Source organism: Ixodes scapularis, unplaced genomic scaffold, assembly GCF_016920785.2.
Source record: "Ixodes scapularis isolate PalLabHiFi unplaced genomic scaffold, ASM1692078v2 PGA_scaffold7__128_contigs__length_106722199, whole genome shotgun sequence".
Taxonomy (NCBI): domain Eukaryota; kingdom Metazoa; phylum Arthropoda; class Arachnida; order Ixodida; family Ixodidae; genus Ixodes; species Ixodes scapularis.
In genome coordinates, this window is record NW_024609882.1 from 14,859,162 (window position 1) to 14,879,055 (window position 19,894).

The 19,894-nt window shown below is 45.4% G+C and overlaps 1 protein-coding gene across 1 annotated transcript in view; it reads right to left on the reverse strand.

The window, feature by feature from the left end:
• The window catches only part of LOC121833229 (DNA damage-binding protein 1-like), a 42,845-nt gene extending 26,457 nt beyond the window's left edge, over positions 1-16,388 (reverse strand). The window contains exons 1-9 of the mRNA XM_042286364.1: positions 16,265-16,388; positions 15,681-15,829; positions 12,723-12,845; positions 11,639-11,784; positions 10,751-10,941; positions 7,256-7,353; positions 5,696-5,854; positions 4,332-4,532; positions 1,805-1,983 (exon numbers count right to left, since the gene is read on the reverse strand). Coding sequence (XP_042142298.1) covers positions 1,805-1,983; positions 4,332-4,532; positions 5,696-5,854; positions 7,256-7,353; positions 10,751-10,941; positions 11,639-11,784; positions 12,723-12,845; positions 15,681-15,829; positions 16,265-16,325 — 1,307 coding nt within the window. The 5' untranslated portion in view covers positions 16,326-16,388. The remainder of the gene's footprint in view (positions 1-1,804; positions 1,984-4,331; positions 4,533-5,695; positions 5,855-7,255; positions 7,354-10,750; positions 10,942-11,638; positions 11,785-12,722; positions 12,846-15,680; positions 15,830-16,264) is intronic.
• Between the last annotated feature and the right edge of the window lie 3,506 nt (positions 16,389-19,894).

Genomic DNA, 19,894 nt, shown 5'->3' on the forward strand with positions numbered 1-19,894 from the left:
CGAAGCATGCGGCAAAGCGCATTCCGCGGGGCTGGCCAGAAAATGCCGAGCAAAAAGTTAACACGGCATAACAGCATCACCACTGACATTCACTGATCATCATAGTCCACTGTATCGCGGGTAGCGCGGGAGCCAACTTCAGCGGGGGAGCGACGTGATGGCGCGACCGCGCGACCGCACGGGCAGTGCCATCTAGGAGAAGACCGAGAAGACCGATTATCGTCTTGCGAGCGTGATGTAAAGCAAAGGCGCAAGCACACTGTGGGCGCAAGGGGGCAAGTAAACTGTGCGGTCAAGAGTGCTGTGTAGGTTGGAAACATTAGCACCACCTAAACTAAACAGCTTTATTTTTTAACCGGGCGGTTCACTCACGTGCTTGCTGCCATAAGTAAACGTAAAGTTATTTCTTTGGATGAGAAAGCAAATGTTTTGGACGCCATCCTGAAGAAACTGCCGAGATCACGAGCACTCGGGAAGTGCTCGACGCAATGGACGTACTGAGGAGGTACACGGCGTCGCATGGGCAGCAAGATGCCGTGCAAGCGCTCTGGGCGCTCGAACGCCGTATTGGCCGTATGACGCCACTGCTACTGTCAGACAAGGCGCAAGCAAAACTAGCGGACTACTTTGCCCCTAAATAAATGTCATTTTCGGTGAGTTTTCATACCCGTAAAATGTTTCGGAATTTTTTTTTCGCATGTTAAAGCCAAATTTTGATTTAGCGAAATTTCAATGTAACGAAGTAAATTGCGAATTTTACCGACTTCGTTACATCGAGGTTTAACTGTATAGTTTATTTCAGCACAACCTGGCCAAGAGTGAATGCTGCAAGCACCGCAAAACAATTGGTTACGAAGCAAAGTACTTGACGGCTCTCCACGAGAGGAGCACACATTGATGGTGCATTGTCACGTGCTGCGCGCCGACGCTACGATTGGTTCGCTAGGAACATAGCTTTCACTGTTTGCTAACTTACGGAGGACAGAGTATAGAAACGAGAGATCAAACCATAGAAAGCGCTTTGTCCAGCTTGTTTTCCCCAGAGTTCGGTGCTCGTCCAACGCAATGCCTGTGGACTGAACTCTTTATGTCACATTCCTCAATTGAGCGGAAGGCACGGACTGCACACAAATGCTGCATCAGCATTCGGCCGAGGCTCATGCTCAATCGGTGATTCACTAAATGAACACGAGCCGCAGCCAAACGCTGACACGGCATTTGGCTACGTCAGCCGAACGTCGCGTCAGTAATAGAAACAATCAACTGACGACGATGTTGCTTCCGTGGGCTTACTTCTCGACAGAGCAGCCATGGGCCCGACGGTTGAGATCTTCTCCCCGGTAACCTTTCTGTGCTCGAGACCACAAAAGACCCCCCCCCCCCCTTAAAACACGAAGAAGCAAAAAAGATTTGCAGTTGCATTTCAATCTATCGATCAAACCATCGCACACAGTTGCAAGGCTAACTCCGATCTCAGCCTTTCAGGCACACGCGACGCAAAGTCTAGTGTCGCAACGGCACTCTTTTCGTACCTTTTCTTTTTGTAGTTTTTTAAGCTTCTGCAACTGGCAAAGTCTTCATGAAATGTCTCGGAGTCCTATCTCCTGTCTCTTCCATGTTTTTTTTTTTTGTTTTTCTTTCCTTTGCTGTTTATTTTTTTTTTTTTCATTTCTGTTTTGGGTTTATGCAGCTTGCTGCGCAGGTGTTTTGTAGCTGGCCAACTCTCTTTGACCTTGGCCCGCCTCACTTTTCGAGGCTCTAACTCGGAGTTAGCTTCGGTAAGAACGCAATTCAGCGTTCTTACCTGGTCTGTCCGACGAAGGACAGGACGAGGGTGTTGTCTCTGGAGCTGTCCGTGTTGACCCTGAGCGGCCAGATGCCCTTGATGCCTGGCAGGTCGATGCTGGCATGCTCGTGGATCCCGATGCCATTGCGGATGATGCGCAGAGAGCCCTCCTTAAAGGCGCCCGAGCAGGTCACCAGCTGGAACGACGAATGACACGAGTTTCATGTGTGCCCTTCGCAAGTAGTAGTATCTGCGAATCGCCGTTGACGCTTTGCAGAACGTCGGGAGGGATCACGTGCACTTCAAGAATGGCGAAATAATGAGATGTAAACATGACTCGTCGGCGAGAAGATGTCTAGATTGCGGTACAATGAAATATTGCGAGAGTGTGACTTTCGAGTGCGCAACAAACGCTTTGACGTTGCCACTAGAGCCACATTTCTTGGCTACCGACTCCGCGCAATTACTGTCCTAAAAAAAAATTAATATAAATAGCGAAAAATGTGTTGTAGAATTCCTTTAAGAGCAAAGCATAGTTTTAGGGTTGTGCAACTATTCAAAATTTCAAATCATAGTTTTGAATAATATGCTATTCGATATTCGCTTCGAGATTAGCAGCGATATTCATATTTTTCTAACTCTTGATAGCGGGAGGTTACCCAATTGAGTGAGCTTCTTACTGGAAACCGGCGCACTGCAAAGAAGCACCCCCTGAGGAGCTCACTTCCCCGGGTGTTGCTTCTCTGCAGTGCACCGGTGCTCGGTAAGAAGCAGACTCAACGGGTAACCCGCCGCGATCAACACTTGCAAAGGTATGAATATAGCAATTGTGTGCTTGGGAGAAAAGCACGCTTTCAAAGCGGGATGGTGCACGTGTGAGCCAGGTGTATTAAAAGAGAAACTGAAACTTTTTGAACGTTGATATCCACATTGCAGTAAAATGTTCAAAATTAAGCTGTGGCTGTTATTAGTGATGGGTCAAACTTTTGGCGAATAGAAAATTCGGCGAAGCCAAAGTTTTTCTTAAATTTTTTTAAGGTTCGGCGAAGACAGATTGTTGCCAGACTTATAAGCTAATTTTACGTTTTTTGGGGCGAAAAAAGTTTTTAGGTTTTCTTTAAATGCATATTGACACAGCTATTTCTAAATAATGTGATATTCTACAAGATAATTGTATCAGTGCCATTTTTGTGTGTTTACTGGCAATTTAAAAGAGACTTCTTACGGAAGTGGTGCGACAATAAGGTTGGGTAGCAGCGGTTGCAGTCACGATATGCAAGTTTCAGTTTGAGGCTTCATCAGTGCAAACCTGCAAGTATGTACATTGTTAAAATAAAGACGGTAACACTTAGTTCTTTCTTGCTTTGCAAATCACCGTTTTGTGCGCAGAAATTAATTCAATGGCTGCCGAGCTTTCACGAAAAGAGATAACAATATCATTGTAAACATGCATGTTTTTTTATCTGAGTCGTTTGACGCTAGCTTTGCATGAAAGTGTACATCCCATATTCGCAATGTCTCGTTTTTAACTTTTAAAATGCTGGTTTCCGTTGTTGGGACACACGCACAAATTTAGGAACATGGGAAAAGTTAGGAATGTCGGATGTGCAGCATCGAGCATGATAGTTTTTTTTGTTTAGTTTTATGCGGATAGATGAAAACTGAAATAATGCTAATTAAAAATTGTAGAGCCCATACATTTTACGTGAAGATGGAGGACCAGCGAAGCTGTTATCTTTACAACAACTATACAACATCTATACAATTTACATGGGATTGCAATGAAGACATGATCTGTCGAGACCGGTTATAACGAAGTAGGTTACAACGAAATAGCAGCTATTGTAGTCAAAAGTTTTCTTTTCCCGGGAAGTTTGGGTTCTTCTCGGGGAAAGAATGCTCCGATTCGGGGTTCTTAGGTTTTCCCAGACCTCGATAAAGCCGGTGCGCGGGTGTTAATTTCCGGGTTTTGTCGGTATTTACCGAAAACGTGGAACTCAGTTTGTAACATTGTCACAATTATTTCGAGCCTTTGGTGAAAGAATATGTCAAATATTCGGATTAAGAGTGTTCCGGGGCAATCCGGTCGGTGGCGCTAGTGTGTTCCCTCGTCTAAAGTCCCTTAGTGTTTGTCTTACGAGTACATTGCAATCCACTTGTAACAATATCAGTTTCTAGACTACAAATGCTCAGTTTGTAGTCCAGATACGATGATAATCGGTCATACTGATAGAACGTTCGAGTTCTCTCATTATCATTATGAGTGGATTGCACCGTAGCATCAAATGCACCAATGCACAAGGCCGGTGCATCGTCCGGCCCTCGGAAGCAAGTGGTAACGCTGCGCTCGCTCGCAGCACGTGTCTCGCAAGTTTGCGCCACAACGGCTGTCGATACTCCTAGGATACGTGAAGTCGGAATTTCATAGCGAACTTGAATTCCGTCATGGGTGGCGACAAGCGGATGCAAACCTAGGCCGCGTCCACATGTGCGGGCTTGCCGCACGGTGAGCTTACAAAGCGCAAGCGTAGAGGGTGCGACCAACCTGCCCCTGGCCCTGTCTCTCGAGGTCCACCACGCACATGTCCACGATGGGGCCCAGGTTGGTGAAGACCTCCATGACCTCCACGTAAGAGCCCTGCTCGTTGCGCTCAGAGTTGAGCTTGATCAGCTGCGAGTCGCCCAGCCGCGAGCCCACGTACACCACCCCGTTGTCCAGGTATGTCATGCACTCCGCTATCGTGATCTGCAACGACACGCACCCCAGACGTTGCGACACGAAGCAACAAGGGCACGTCGGAGGTCCGTCGCTCTGAGCCGTCATACTATTAGAAATTTCCAAACGTGTCTGGAAGTGTGTTGCGAAAGTTAGAGACGGCTACGGTCACAGACAGGGGTGAGAACAACAGTGAGCAGTTTTGGTTACCCCTCCTTCCATGAGGGCTTCCTAGCTTCAGTTATGCTTACTCGCCTGCTGAGCCTTGAGTGTGCACGCGCAGCCGAAGCACGACAAAATGCAATGAGTGAGTGCTGGAGTCCGGGCATTAGAATCTTGTCAAATCTTGTTAGTGAATATAGTACAGTTACTGAAAGAAAATACAAAGGAATGATGACGACAAAATGAAACACAGCAGAGTTGCTCCGTAGAGGGCATTTCTTTGTTACTCAGGATGTTGGTATCATGAAGTGCCGGTACCATGAGTATTACAAGTATGCTTGAACTTCGCTTTGCTACGTCCATGTCGCCGCTACTACTATCTTGGTCTTTGCTATTGGAAGTTCATTACGCTTGTAGACACTTCTTATCTTCTAACGGTGCTTTCAGACAGTGCCTTATAAGGGGTGGAGGAAATGAAGAATGTTGAAGCAGCCTAGAGCGCAACTTGAATTCCTCCGAGTGTTCTGGGATGTGCATTTTGTAAAAATGTAGAGATAACACGCCCCTCTGTAGCGAAGCCAGATTTTTTCACTTCGTTTGAACTTCCATTATCTCAGTCTCTAGCATACATAAAGGTTCTACCGTAATTACATACCTAGACACTTTGTACCTCACAAGAAAACTTTCGAACGCTGCACTCCACTCCTCTATAGAGTCAAGTACGAAGGAAATAAAAATACTGAAGCAGTCTTCAGCATATCCATATTTTTATGACACTCCAGTACACCTTTTTCACATGCTTTTAAGACGGGTGGTTTAAATTATGCATTCTTGTCTACAAGTTTAGAAAGATATAAAGCGTTTTCAAACATTCATTTCTAAGGTCCTCTTTACGCGGAGGAGTATCCATTTTGGGACAACGTATCATACCTGAATTAAGCTTTGCATTCTCAAATACAAGCTACAATTAGAAAAAATTGTTCGGTGGCTCGAGAGACTCTGTTGGGGACACGTGAAAGCAGAGGTCTCACCTCTCCCAGGAACTCGAGCTTGAGGTCTTTGACAGTGGTCGTGCCGTCCATCTTGTCCTCTCGCTCCAGCAGGAGCATGAACAGACGGCCAGCCATGTCTCCCAGGAGGTAGCGAGAGCCGTTCGCGTCCACCTTTCCGTAGCACACGATGGTGCTTTGCTGAAACGCGACAAGTAAAGTAGAGTTACGATCCCGCCAGAACGTGAGGGCCTCGGAGGGGGGGGTAATGCCTTTTGGACATTTCTAGTAAACAATTCAAGGGAAGCAAAGGAAAATTCCCATCTCTCTCCGAACACTTCCGATGCTCCTGATGTCGCTACTTTGAAATAGAGTCAATACTACTGAACAGTATGTCTCCGCAACCTTTGGCTAGTTCCTCCCTCTCTCTCTCTCCCTCTTTCTCTGCATCACATACCTGAAAATAAATTATACAAAGTAGAAGAAACTGCATAAATTGGTGATTAAGGGCAGCAAACGAAACTTGCCCTTGAGTGTGTATTTTACTGATTCAATTGTCAAGCTAAAACTTTGTTCGGGCAAACCCGATCAGTGTTACGACAGGGACCAAATATCCTTTGACGCTTGTCAATAGCCGACGAGCAAGCCTTGCACTGTCGTCGCCTGAACTGATTAACGCTAGAAACAACAAAAGATACAGGCAAGCTGGTGAACTTGTGACATTGTGGAAATTCGAGACTAGGAATCTATGCTGTTTCCCAGTACTAAATTCTGCCATAGACGTAAGAAAGATAGGTATTTCCGTAAATCCGCATAACCAGCTTTACAAAGGTGCATAAATGACACTCACATTGACAACTCTTATGTCGCGAGTCCCTAGAAAGGAAAGCCCTGGTATACTTACTTTTTGGAGACCTTTACTCTACCAGTGACCAGCAGAATATTGGTCATAAATCATTAAATAAACTATTTAAAAAAACCTACTCCTTTGAACATTTGTTGTAACGTGCCCAGGAAACAGAAATCACAATGTACTTAGAAAGTTAATATTGTAGTTATATTTCTATCATGCTTCTGGTTTCATTGAATTTTCACCGTCTTCTACTGGTTTTAATAATAGATACTTTTATAGATTAAAAACAAAACTTTTATAGATTAAAAAAAACTATTCTTATAAGAGTTAGCGGAAGGTAGGCACATTGATCTGCCTGGCTCTGAGACTTCTTTCTTTTTTTTTTCTTTGTCATACTGCATTTTTATAAATTTAATTAGTGAAAAAGAAATGAAAAAAGGAAGCGGCAACAGGACTAAATTTTTTAATTGAAGACGCGGACAGTTGCTTGAACATTCACAAGAGCAGGAAGAGTTTCCTTACGATGGTCTCGACTGTACACCTCACCGATACATCCCACAGGAACCAATGTTTAATGCGATTAGTTCCGAGAACATGCACAGTTAATAGCTTACAAGGAATATGAAACACTGAAATCATAATAACAGATCAGAACTTTTTCATGCACCTCGAGTCAAGTGCGTCTTAAATTAAAAGCACAGCAGGGGTCCAAAGCACCCAGCATGCAAACATTCTCTGTGCACACTCACTCTGATGAGATGAGGGGTGATGACCACATACTGGTCACCGTTGTGATAGGTGATTGATTCTTGCCCAATGACCAGGGCACCACAGAAGGGCTCGGGCACTGAAAAACAATTTCGTATTAGACGGGTAACGGTGGCAAGTGGAAAGTAATTTGATGAAGAAAATCTTGCAACTGTTCCTTCCCAAGGGCAACACCACAAAGTGAAAAAATCATCTGACCCGAAAGCCATGGGCAATCCTCACCCAACTGCTTCAATAACCCGACTTTGTACCCAATGTCTTGTTTGAGGTTCTGACAAATGCACCGACACAAGTTTTTTTTAAGTTTCGACACATGTTACTGCAGCAAGTGTGGTCGCATTGAAGACGTTAACTGTCCCATGCTTGTTGTCACCTGACAACTTTCCAAAACAGTCGCTCGGCCTTCCCGTCGTAGCAACGATGTCCCTTGCATTCGGACAGTCGCGACAGAGACGCAAAGATATTGTTTCTCACATAATGAAATTCGTCTTTTGAGAACTTCTATTTTTCCCTGGAAAACACCCGTTGAGAGCTTCTTGAAATCTAGTTCAGCTTTCCAAACTATACAAATAAAAAGGTAAGACTTAGACACAGGCCCGACTTATACACCAACTTTTTCTAAAAAACAGCCGCTTCTAGGGGATTGCAACTTACCTAGACGACGACGCGACTCATAAATGAAATCCTTCGTTTTCCGCTTCTATATTTTTGAAAAATCGAGGGGTAAAAATCGCGCGGTCTTTTCTAAGGGGGTACAGTGATGTGATTGGCCGAAGCCGTTTTGGAGAACCTTTTGGAGCAGCCAAAACAGTGTTTTGGAGCAGCAAAAGTGGCCTTTGGAGCAGCCAAAACAGTGTTTTGGAGCAGCAAAAGTAGCTTTTGGAGCAGCCAAAACAGTGTTTCGGTGCAAAAAAAGTGGCTTTTGGAGCAGATATTTTTAGAAATATAAATATTTGTTTTAAGTGCTGGACAAACGAAGGGCACTTTGTGTTGTGTTGTGTTCTGATGTGACAAGTTGTGACGGAACTCGATGCTTCTGTTTTTACTGCCAAAACATCCCAGAAGTATAAAGTGCTATAAGCGTTGCCAAAAAAAAAAAAAAAATTGCCATCGTTTTACTGGTCCCTGACGTGCCAGATTTTTATAAAAGTAAGCAACCGTAAACAATGAATTGCAAGCGTCCCGGCTGGTGCATCTAGCGGGCAATCATGTTCGCATGCACGTGAGGGCAACTTCGGCAGGCTTGCAGTTGCACGTGCTTCGTCGCTCGAGTGGAGACAACGGCTGCACAATCGAAACCGAAACCATGCCACTCCGCTACGTCGCCAACTGGTTCCCAAAATAGTATGCAAAATGTAATTGTCCAGCACATGACAATAAACAGTCCAGCGGCACGTGCTTGCAAAGCCGGCATGCGAGGTACAGGCTAAACACACAGAAAAAAAGAACCTGAGCGCACCGATATATCACATCGCGAGCCAGGGTCAAAAAGTTCTTGAAACGCTGTGTGCAACGACTGAACTCGTGACAAACAAGCCCGCTGTGCGGGTTCAGCGTGCAGACATTGCCTTCTTTGCTTTAGCTCACTTCTCTTCATCAACCTTCTTTTCGCGGCAGATTTTTCACGTACCGGGGTCCCTCTCGAAAGAAAGCTCATCGAGAGAAACCTAGGTAGTCAATACTTCGCCAAGCAGCCTTAGAGTTAAATAGGGATTTTTGTAGCAGTGTATGATTTAAAAAAGAACAGGAATCTCGATGCGCTTCAGTTTAGAAAGCCCCATATCTGCAGCGATGTGGAGACGGCAACACGCGACGTCGCGCGACCACAGCGACTGTGGTTGCGCGAGCGCTTCAACTCACAAAGTAACCCTCGCCGCGCAAAAACGTGGTTTTGATGGGTTTCTTTCAAAGCATGGCGACAAGTCCGGCTTCCAGCACACTGACGTCGGACCGTCCGCAAGAGCCTGCGTCTATCGTTGAATATTTTTTTTTAAAGAACGCGAGAGGCGAGACGAGATCCTTGAGACGACGAGAGCGCGAAACGCGAGACGGCGGGAAAAACCATGCAAGACCGGATAGACGATTGATGCAGGGTACGGTAAGTCGGGAGGCCGCTTGCGACATCTAGCTTACGCATGCTCGATTACGGTTCTCAGTTTAGTTTCGGTTTTGAAAGGCGACCAAAAATGGTCCTTTGGCGCAAGCTTGGCGCAGATTACCCATATCTTGGCAAAATGTAGCAGGATGTAGCAGGGTTAGCCCCTTGGCGCAGTTTGGCGCAATTGGCGCAGCAATCACATCACTGGGGTAATAGGGGAGAAATCGGGTTTTTCTAGAAACTATTCCAGAATTAGGATCTTTTGGGGGTTATGTACAAATATCAATGATTATAATTGTCAATAAAAAGTATTGACTGGGTTAGGACGTAGAATGTTTTTACACAAAAAGTTATTAATGTGGAAACAATTGGATTAAAACATAGTATATGAGCTCACTTGGTCATTTCAATTTTCAAAAAAATTTTGTTGGTATACATATTTATCTGCATGTGGAGATATCCTGTCCCGATAGTAGACTTGTCCAGTCTTCAAACATATCTTAACTGTGACAATGCTTTCTCAACATCAAAGCTTCCATTTGGAATGCAAAGCAACGTCAGCACGGCTTTCGGTAGACTTGGGTAGCACTTTTCTTACCAAAATTGCATTTGCGAAAATAACTTTTTTTGCCAGAAAGTATTACTACTCGAATATATTTTACATTGCTTCTGTCCTGCGCACTTTCATCAAGTTTCTTTAATTAGCTCCACATTTCTGCAATGCCCGTAAGGGCCTTCAAGGTTTAATAAATACTGATGATGATGATGACTTAAATATGGTAAAATTTTTGTTCCGAATTCGGGGGAAAATTGGGTTTAACCCGATTTTCAAAAAACATGTCCGGGGTGTAAATATAGGGACACATGTTGTTTCTAGGGGGTGCGACTTATAGATCAACCATTTCTTTTTTTCTAAAAACAGCCATTTCTAGGGTGGTGCGACTGGTAGACCGACTTTTTTTCTGTACACTGCCATTTCTAAGGGGGTGCAACTGACACAACAATGCGACTTATAGACTAAATATCTTCCAAAAACAGCCGCTTATACAAAGGAATGACTTATACAAAAGCGCGATTACCGACTTCTATAAACCGCTCACCCCTAAGCTGAGACCTCGGTGGAATCTACAAGCGTGTTGGAGCAGTCATACGTCTATCCTTCACCATGTGATTGCGCTCTCGCCCACATCCTCGCGCAGGGAGCAGGGTCCGACAATGAAAGAGAGGCGGTTCATTGGTCCCATGAGAGCGTAGCTCCCGCAGAAGTCTCAGCTTAGGGGTGAACGGAGTCTAGGGTGGTGCGACTCATACAAAGTTGTGTCTTAAAGACCGTAAAATATGATAATAAATGAAGAATCTCTCTGGAGGGTGAGACCACCTGCGATGACGATGGTGGCCTCGCTCTCGACGTGGTCCTGCTTCCAGGGACCCTTGACGAACTCTTTGTCCTTGAGGGAGATCTCGTAGGTCTTCATGTGGCGCGCCTGGCTGTCCTGGTGCAGCAGCACAATGGTCGGCGTCTTGCAGCCGTGAAGGAACTCCATGTCCTGCACCGTTAGCTCCTCCATCCTGCCAGGGAAGTCGCATCGATGCAATGCAACATTGGCGGCACCGCCAAATCTCACGCGATGCAATGTTCAATGGAGTAGCGGGGCCACCAAATCTTACCCGATTATATCTGAGCTACTCTTGCGGGTCGTACCACGTGATAACACAGATAAAGTAACCTTGAATGCTGGTAGGTTTTAGAGCGTCAGGTTACAAAACATTTACTCTGGTACAAGATAGAGCAAATTTAGACCACGGCCCAAGTATGCTAGCACACCACAAAGGCCTCCAGATTGGCAACCGTCACGAGGCAGCACAACGAAACGGGCATCCCTCCAATCAATGCTACCGATTAAAGGTGACTAGTGTGGGGCAGAACAGCCTCATAGCATAGACGAGTGAACTTATAAGACACCTTTTTAGGGAAGTCCCAACAGAACAGGAAGGTAATTAAATTAGATAGAAAACCTTTAGGGACTACAAGTCCTTTTCAAGAAACTCTTTTTGTTTTGTAGAGAGGTCTGGTTGTATTAGTACCTGTTCTAAGGAGTGGAGCGATGCATACACGGGCTCGCATTAAAATTGATGGTCTTTCCTGCATCTTACTGCACGACAAAATAAGCTATAATAGGAGGGAATGTGGTATCCAGGCTCCAGTTAAATTCTAGCGTGCCTGCAAAGCGAACGGTGAAATTCATCGAGTGGAAAGAAAGCAGACCTGATATTGAAGGCCTTCAGCTCCCTGTTGTCCCTGTCCAAGGGGATGACCTTGAACAGCCCATCATAGAGCCTCAAACCAATCACCCGGCACTCCGGATCAATGATCCCGATGTTGCCAGTCTCCGAGGGTCTCGAAAACGAGTCCTGTGTGGTTTGGTAAAGAAGGGAATGAGAAGCCTCGGTCAAATGGTGAACTGCTTGCAGCCGGGTCTATGTATCTGACTGCTCTCAAACAATAATTACTAAATAAATTGTGAGGGAAAGATGTAAACTGCTGATTCGTTGATGAGGTAATCTCAACATAAGGACACAAGAAGGTCTCGAAGGAAAGGCTTAAAGCGAAATAAAAACATCTTTTGAAAGAAAAAAGTTCAGCTAAACGAAGAAATTGGTGGGGTAGTGGGGGGGAATGGGGGGGGGGGGGGGGGATAATTGTAGACTAGATGGTTGAACTACTGTCTGTTACAAAGGGTGCTGTCACCACAATTCTTTTATCCATTGTGCATCATGAAAAGAAAAATAAATGAGTAGACCTTGTCTGTTTATCTGAGACCATAGTGATGCAGTGGGAACATACCTGCGATGATGATACTTTAGCCATTTCACCTAGATACTACAATCTAATTATGGCGTTGCAGATCTGTTCTAACAAACTGCGTCTATTTTTTTTATGGCAAGATGCTTTAGTTAGGAGACACGGTAAGAGTGAAAAATTTACACAACCACCACAATAGGACTTTTCCGTAAATGTTGAATGCCATGTACCGGCAAGCAGGAGAAACGTTAAAAAGAAGGAGAGAAATTGTTGAAGCTTTCCTTATCAAGAATGCGGGTGAAAAGTGTGTGAGCATGGCATCTATTTTTCTGCTGAATAAGAAAATGTCTTTTTTAGATGGCTTTATATAAGACTGCTGAAATGATGTTAGCTTATGGCTTGTTTATTGGTATGGGGAACAACGGACTGGCTGTGTGAATGTTTTTTCAATGAAATCTGTTGTAAGTGGCATCTGTCCTTGTCATATGTGTTTCTTACTTTGTTCCATGTTTCCGTTCGCGCTTTTGAACCTTTTAAATAAACTCACAGCAATGTTTCCATGGGCTTTCGTGATGATCTCAACACCGCCATCACCGCCGTCCTGAATGCACTCCAAAATGGCGGCATTGTACTTGGCCGTCAGAAAGAACAATAGGTCTTTTTTCTCGCCCTGCAAGAACAAACGTTTGTTATGGATTAGCGAACAGTCCGCAATATTGCACAAAACTAAGAGCAACGTGAAAAAAAAAAAAAAAAATAGCAAGTGCACTCATCTATTACATTACGCAATTGACTGTGCCATGCTTCTCACTACACATTGTAGAGCAGAGAACCTAAAATGGCAACCTGGCAAGCGCACATTGGTCAGCCCGAGATTGTTAAAAACTAGTGTTGTAATATGTTGGTTAAAGCAATGCCAAGCGTATCGCATTACTAGAGGAGGGCAGACTTTTGGCCACAGGCTTGACAGATACCCCCCCAAAAATTTTTTTTCATTTTTTGCCAGGGGCTTTATTATGGTGTCAGAGGACTACCCAATTAATATTTTGCAACAGAGTAGCGTATTTTTTTAATAAAGCCGAAAGACGCAACTGCTCGAAACCGAAACCGAAAGCCGACGGAGGTCGGAGAAGTGGAGAGAAGAGAGTGAGTGGCGGAAGTCACGTGGCTACACCCGACCGTGCGTTTTTTTCTTTTGTTTATTTTTTTCTCCTCTCCGTAGCAGACGACACGACATGCGGCGTGCGATGCGGCGTGCGGGAACTGCTCGCCAGGCGATTCTTTTGCAGTTATGTTTGTTCCGCTCGTTGTTCTGTACTCCAAGATGAGTTGTTTTGTACATTGAGGAGTCGGAGATGAGTAGCGAGTGCCCGTGGTGAATTTCCATGATCGGCTCCGAAAAGAATACACCCAAGATGTTGCGTGAAGAGCTGGCTCACATGTCCTGCATCCGAAAAAAAAGTGGCATTGTGCGACAGAGTTTCCGAAAGATCAACGGGATCGGGACTAATGGCTGGCTGCAATTCCTGTAGAACATTTACGGGCACCTCGGAAAGCGGACGCTACCTGACTTATATGCTCCTTGCATTTTGTGGAAAGTGATTACATTGAGTTCGCAGGTGTCAAAACGAAAATCCCATACCATTTAATTCAGCAAAGTATCGTCCGGAACATTTGTTTGTTATTTTTGTTTGTTTCTTCGGTGATGATTGTAAAAAAAAAAGAAAAAAAAAAAGATAAGTAAACATCAAAAAATGTTTGAAAAAAAAAATTTTTACGGAGAATCGAACCCGGTCCTACCGCATGTGAACCGGACGTCTTTCCCACTAAGCTACTGGGGCATCTCGATTCTGGAGGATCTCTTTCCTTAGTAATAATTCAGCCGGTAAACTGTAAGTTGGAAAGTTGGCTGTCGATTTTTCTCTAGCAAAAGCACTCCCGGGTCGAAGTCGGAATGCACCACGCTTTGGGGACATTCGCACCTAATAAAGAAATCGTACGCGTGCATATTCAACTCGAAGTAGACACGTCGTGCTTGACGTTTGCGCGAGCGATGTCTTCAGCCACGAGAAGGGAGCGACGGCTCGGCGACGTCTTCGTGCAAATCGGCTTGGTGGCCGGGCGTGTCGTACGGGATGAATACCAATTCTTTTGATCAGTCCCAAATTTCTCTTTTAACGGTAGACCGCGAACGACAGTTCTGAAATAGAGGTCCCACGCCCGTCGTACGCTGCCATCGCCGTCCGCGCGAGACCCACGATACGCGAAACGACGAACGCACAGAATGCTTCCGGTTGTCTGTGGAACTTTTTTCAATCAACGTATTAACAGCTTTTTAGAAGCCACAAAAAATGGGTTTCATATTTTTTTCTATTTTTAATATTGAGTATGTGCCTTCAGTGACCCACGACTTTGATTAAATTTGGTGTTTGCATCGATACCTTAGAAAACGGCCCGTGACCACGAAAAAGAGAGTGAGCGAGACTCGAACCGGCCAGTTCTTGATCGGCGGTTTTCGGGCGGAAAGAAACCGAATTTCGAGCCGCAAATTCTGTTCTGGGTAGTTGAGCTCTCATATGTCACATACAACTAAAAACCTCGGCGAGCATAAATACCCTGTCAGTGTCCCTTTAAAAACTTATTAACTGTGTTCTCAAAGTGTCTACAACTCCACAGCTTAGAAAAAAAAGATACCCAACTTACCCATAAAAGAATGCAAAAGGGTTGATATTGAACAAATGACAGGCCAACACAACAGACACAGCTACCGCAAACTAAAATAGCAATCATGCATTATTCCAGTATGGCTGGAGGTTTTAAGCTCTTCAGCATTTTAACGAGTTTTAAAATTTTGCCCAGCTTCTGTAGATGTGTTTCAAATTTTACACAAACACATCCAAATGGCCACAGTGGATCACATTGTGAGGTAACACCAAGTCAGCAACATTGACGCGGATCGGTTTCCTCATGTCGAGGTAAAAAGCCTTTCCTCCAAGCGAGATTGAGTAAATTCTGGAATGCGGTCAATGTGTAGTCAGTAGCCTCTATACATCCAGCATGTTCATTTGTTTGGCAGTGTGTTTTTAATACCTTTCATTGCGTTTTCGCCCGCTTTTCCACGGTTTCAGCTGCAAGACACGCTAAAACAAATCCCTAACCGCTGCCACTGCAATGAAAAGCTGGTTATCGCCGTGGTTATCAACAGCTGCCCAACCACTAGCCCTGCAGAAAATGCCTCAAGCTGAGGATTCAGCAGGGGGCTGCAGAACCCAGGGATCCTGGCCTCAATCCGCACCCCTGCCCGTTTCGATCTGGGTGAGCATCGCACCGGCGTGCGGTTGTGTATCACTACTGCATGATGCACGGTAAGAACACCAGGTTACCAGAGAATACCGAATTGGCTAAATTTCGCATCTACAGGGGCGGACACCAGACGCCAGTTGGAGCTCGCTCCCGCTTTCCAAACATGCATACAAACACCAATGCTGACGATGCAGCAGCTTACCGGCGGCCGGAACAGCTTCATGATGCTGATCCTGCCATAGATCCCGATTTCCTTGACAGGTCGCAGGCCTTCGGGCGACACCACGTATATCTCGAGCCTCGTATTCTTCGCGAGAATAAGGTTGATGTCATTGGGCGAGGTGAAGTTGCCTGCAAGGCCACAAAAAGCGAAACAAATCTGTCAGCGATTAAAGTTTCTGTTGGTTTTCTACTATCAACCGCTCCGGGTACGAGCAATTCGACGACCAAGTGCGCCCCGTAGCTAGGCAATAAAAGTGCAAAATCGCAGAGCACCAAAATAACCGGCACGCAGCCGGTTGAATCCGTAAACAGGGCAGTCAAGTTACAAACATAACAGGCAACTTTTCAGGGTGGGTCTTAGGTAAAAGGGAGCTTTCTGCGCTTAACGACAAGATCGGACACTCTCAAGACGTTTATTAGGGTGAATGACAGTGAATTCGATCCGAGTAGATGATCGAGAGCGCTATAATGAAGCGAGGTCCATGTGGCGGGTGAAAGCGCAAGCGTGTATTCTTTGGGATTACGTCCAGTCGCCAAGCTGGCTAGTATGACGTTTTCGCTGACCTGTAACGCATGCACAAACGCCGGTCGGCTTGTGGGCAGTCACAACGTAATTATAAGACATTTTGGTGTCGGGATCATGGAAGAGGCACTCGGCTGAACAGAGGTTTTATCTTCCCTTCTATGATTTTTTTTTTTTTTGTCTAAAGAAGGATGGATGGCGAAACGTCTGCAAAGCCTCCGCTGAAGTGGGAGGGTTAGTTGCGCCCTCTAATAGTACATTTTTCATTTATAATTACGGCGGTGGTGAACACTGTTGCCGGGTGAAATCGCTTCCGCGCTGTAAATGTCTACGTACCCAACGAGTTTGTGTGCGTTGGTTGTGTGTAACGTCCCTCGATAATGCTATGGCACGGCCGGTCTAGAGCTTTGTTTTCGGTCTGCCTAGAGCTATGGCCTAGAGCCACTCGATATGGCAGCGTAGCTGCCATATCGAGTGGCTGCCAGAGTAGCGCCACGCTTTTCCCTGTGCCGCCTCTCACCGCGATTGGTCACAGGCGGTACCATAGCAACGAGCTGAGCTGGCTCGGTTTCCGTAGCAACCGAGTGACGACTCGTCACGTGACCTCTCAACAGCCGTGATGTCATCGGTAAGATGGCAGCGCCCAGAGCTGGTGGATGCGAGTTTGTTCGGTGCCCTTAGTCGTGATGTGCCGCAGCTTGCCGACGATTTAGGGCTTCTTCGTGCTTTCTGACGTAGGTATAACGTGAAGATCTGAAAGAATGATATTTTATACCCTTTCTGTGCAAGATCGCTCTGAATATTAGCACCTGTGCGACAGCATATTAATATTGCCTTAGCGGTGCTTGGGTTTCCGGATGTGTTTGAGGATCGATAAGACATTTAGCATGGAATTTTTGCATTCTCTTAGCTTTATTTGAACGTTGGAGTGTCTGAGAATCGATGCGAAATCTGTGCGTCGCATGTTGGGCCTTGGAGAATTTGTTTTTGCCCCAGGTAACCGCATGATCACAAACTTTTAGCGAGGAAGCTCCTGCGATCTTTAATCTTTTTTACTAATCGCCAATTTTACGAAATGGCAGTTCTGAAGATTTTGATATAACTTGTTTTCGTTGCAATAGCTTGCATTTGATCGCAGTGTTTTTTGGTTTGTTTTTCAAGTGAAAAACTGGCGTTTGCTCAAGTGACGTATATGAAATGTCCTGCTATATGACAATTCATCAACACATACTATTAAACTTAGATGCTCAGAGGTGTTTTCGTCGTTGTAATTAACAAGTTACAGACGTATTTATTTCTTACGAGTGTAATAATTATTTTCTGTAGCTGGGCCCGTTTTGTGCTCCTTAATGTCAGTGTGCTATGACGTTATCATAATATGTGTATGGTTCTAAATATCCTATTTACAATGCCTACAAAGGCCAAAATGACGTCAGCCGACCCCAACTCGCGTATTGGACACGAAAACTGCGGCGCTCGGATGTATGCGCTCGTCAGCAATCAATTCGTCCATGGATATTTTAATTCGCGTTCCTGGCGAATGAGTGCCCTGACGGAACTTATCATTAATTGCGAATGCCAAATTCTACGGTGTGCTTAAAAAGCATGGTGAAGGCTTAGGGTCATCGCACCGGTGCCCTAGTATGTCACGACTGCGTGATTTCACAGTTCTCTTCCGAGTTGAGGATTACAGGTAAGGAAGAAGAAGTTTAAAAATAAAAATAAAATAACGAGATGAAAACGCGAGGCTTTTGCACATCGCAAAGCCTGACGTTTTCGTCGTTGAATGCGCGTGCCGGTGAGAAATCCCCGAGATTTCTCCCTCGTGTGAATACCCCATTAACACGGATATGTGTGCTACACCAGATAAAAATATTGACTTTTTGAATGCCGGTAAACTTCCGAACGACCATTTTGCCTTTCTGCAAGAACACCTCATATCCGGCGTCCGTCTCTTTTGATGGCGTCCACAATTCCCTAGATGCCACCATGCCGTCGTTCTTGGTTGAACCCCGTCGACGTCGCTCCTCACCAGTCGGTGGGAAAATCTCATCTTGAAGGGATGATCGGGTCTTGAAGAAGTATGATGCTAAACATATATACTCGCTCACTATGGGGCAGTCGAGCAGCAGTCATGTTCCGAGCCAATCGTCTTGTCGTGGCCGGCGTAATCGGATTTTGTTCCATCCGAGCGAAGTCCGAAAGTACCAGCACGGTACGTTCGTCCCACGAAGCGGCCGCCATCCCGGCGGCGCCGAAAACCACTCGCCTTGTCCGTGCACGTACGATACCATAGCAGCTCTCGTCGCCCGACAGTCCCCGGGCTGCAAATCGTCTCACCTTTCAGAAAAAACAGGCACCGTTCCTTCAGAAGCTCTTGCCGTACCGCGATGCCAAGCGTCTTATAGGTCTTATATCACTTTTCAATGAACGAATGGAGATATCAACTAGAGTAGACTACAACGGTTGCCGCCCGGCGTCGCTAGAAGCACGGTTACCATGGCAACCTCCCAGGCCCAAAATGGAGATCACTATCAGCGCTTCTGACGTCGTGCATCTAGATAATTTTGCGTCGTGTCGCTACTCTGGCAGCTACGCTGCCACATAGAGTGGCTCTAGGTCTGCCAGCTTTGACCACGTGAATAGCAAGAGCCGATACTACGGCTACCTGTTTCCTTGAATACATCTCAAACGCTGGCTCGGTCGCTCTTTCGCAACTGGTTGGTGCCGTGCGTTGAATAAACGAGATCCTACCTATAAATACGTACAATCGATTTCGCGCGAGATCTAAACCTTGAGAAATCTCAGACGACCTTGAGCGTGTGTCCCGTTTCGAAAATGCTTTGCATTCTGATCCTTATCCGGCATTGTTGCATTCCGAGGCAGTGAATAACGACGCGAATTTTGTTTTATATACTATGTTTATTCTTCAGAATCTGGGGAACTTGAGCAATTGTTGTGGTCCATGTTAAAAATCTGCTTATCTTCCTGGTGTAAAGCCGTCGAACATTATTTTCTTTTTTTATAGTTCTTCATGCACATGTAAAACAATGCTTGTGCACCTTGCACCTCCAACTCTTAGAATGAGAATAAACATTCAGTACTTCCAATATGTCATCGGGTACTGGTATAATGAGGAGATCAAGAACTGGCTGGGCTAGACAAGGAAAAAGGGGAGGAGGGAGTACAACCAAAGCTACAGGGGGGAGAGCGTATGCCAACCTGTTCAAGAGGAAGGGACGGAGGAACGTGAGAGGAAGGCTGGGATTCTGATTCTTCCCGTTCCTCCTTTTCCTCCTCTTGAACAGGTAGGGATACACTCTCTCCCCTCTAGTTTTCGCGAATCCCGGAGAAAAGCTCACCGGAGATAAGCTCACCGGAGAAAAGCTCACCGCAAAACCGGCGGATGCGGAGAAAAGCTCACCGGCCATTGAGCGTATGTGGAGAAAATTTGCTCACCAATATTTTTTCTTCTTTTTATATGGAGGCTGCTGGATCGAGCGTAACATATATCAATTTATTATCATTAACATTCGTCAGCTTTGTAAAAGATAAAATGTCCTCGTTTGTAATATTTGTTAAGCTTATTGGGTATATTGCTCCCAAATTAATAATTGCGGGAGAGTGTTTTTTGTGGCTTTCTATGCAACGAAAGCCTAACTAAAATCTTC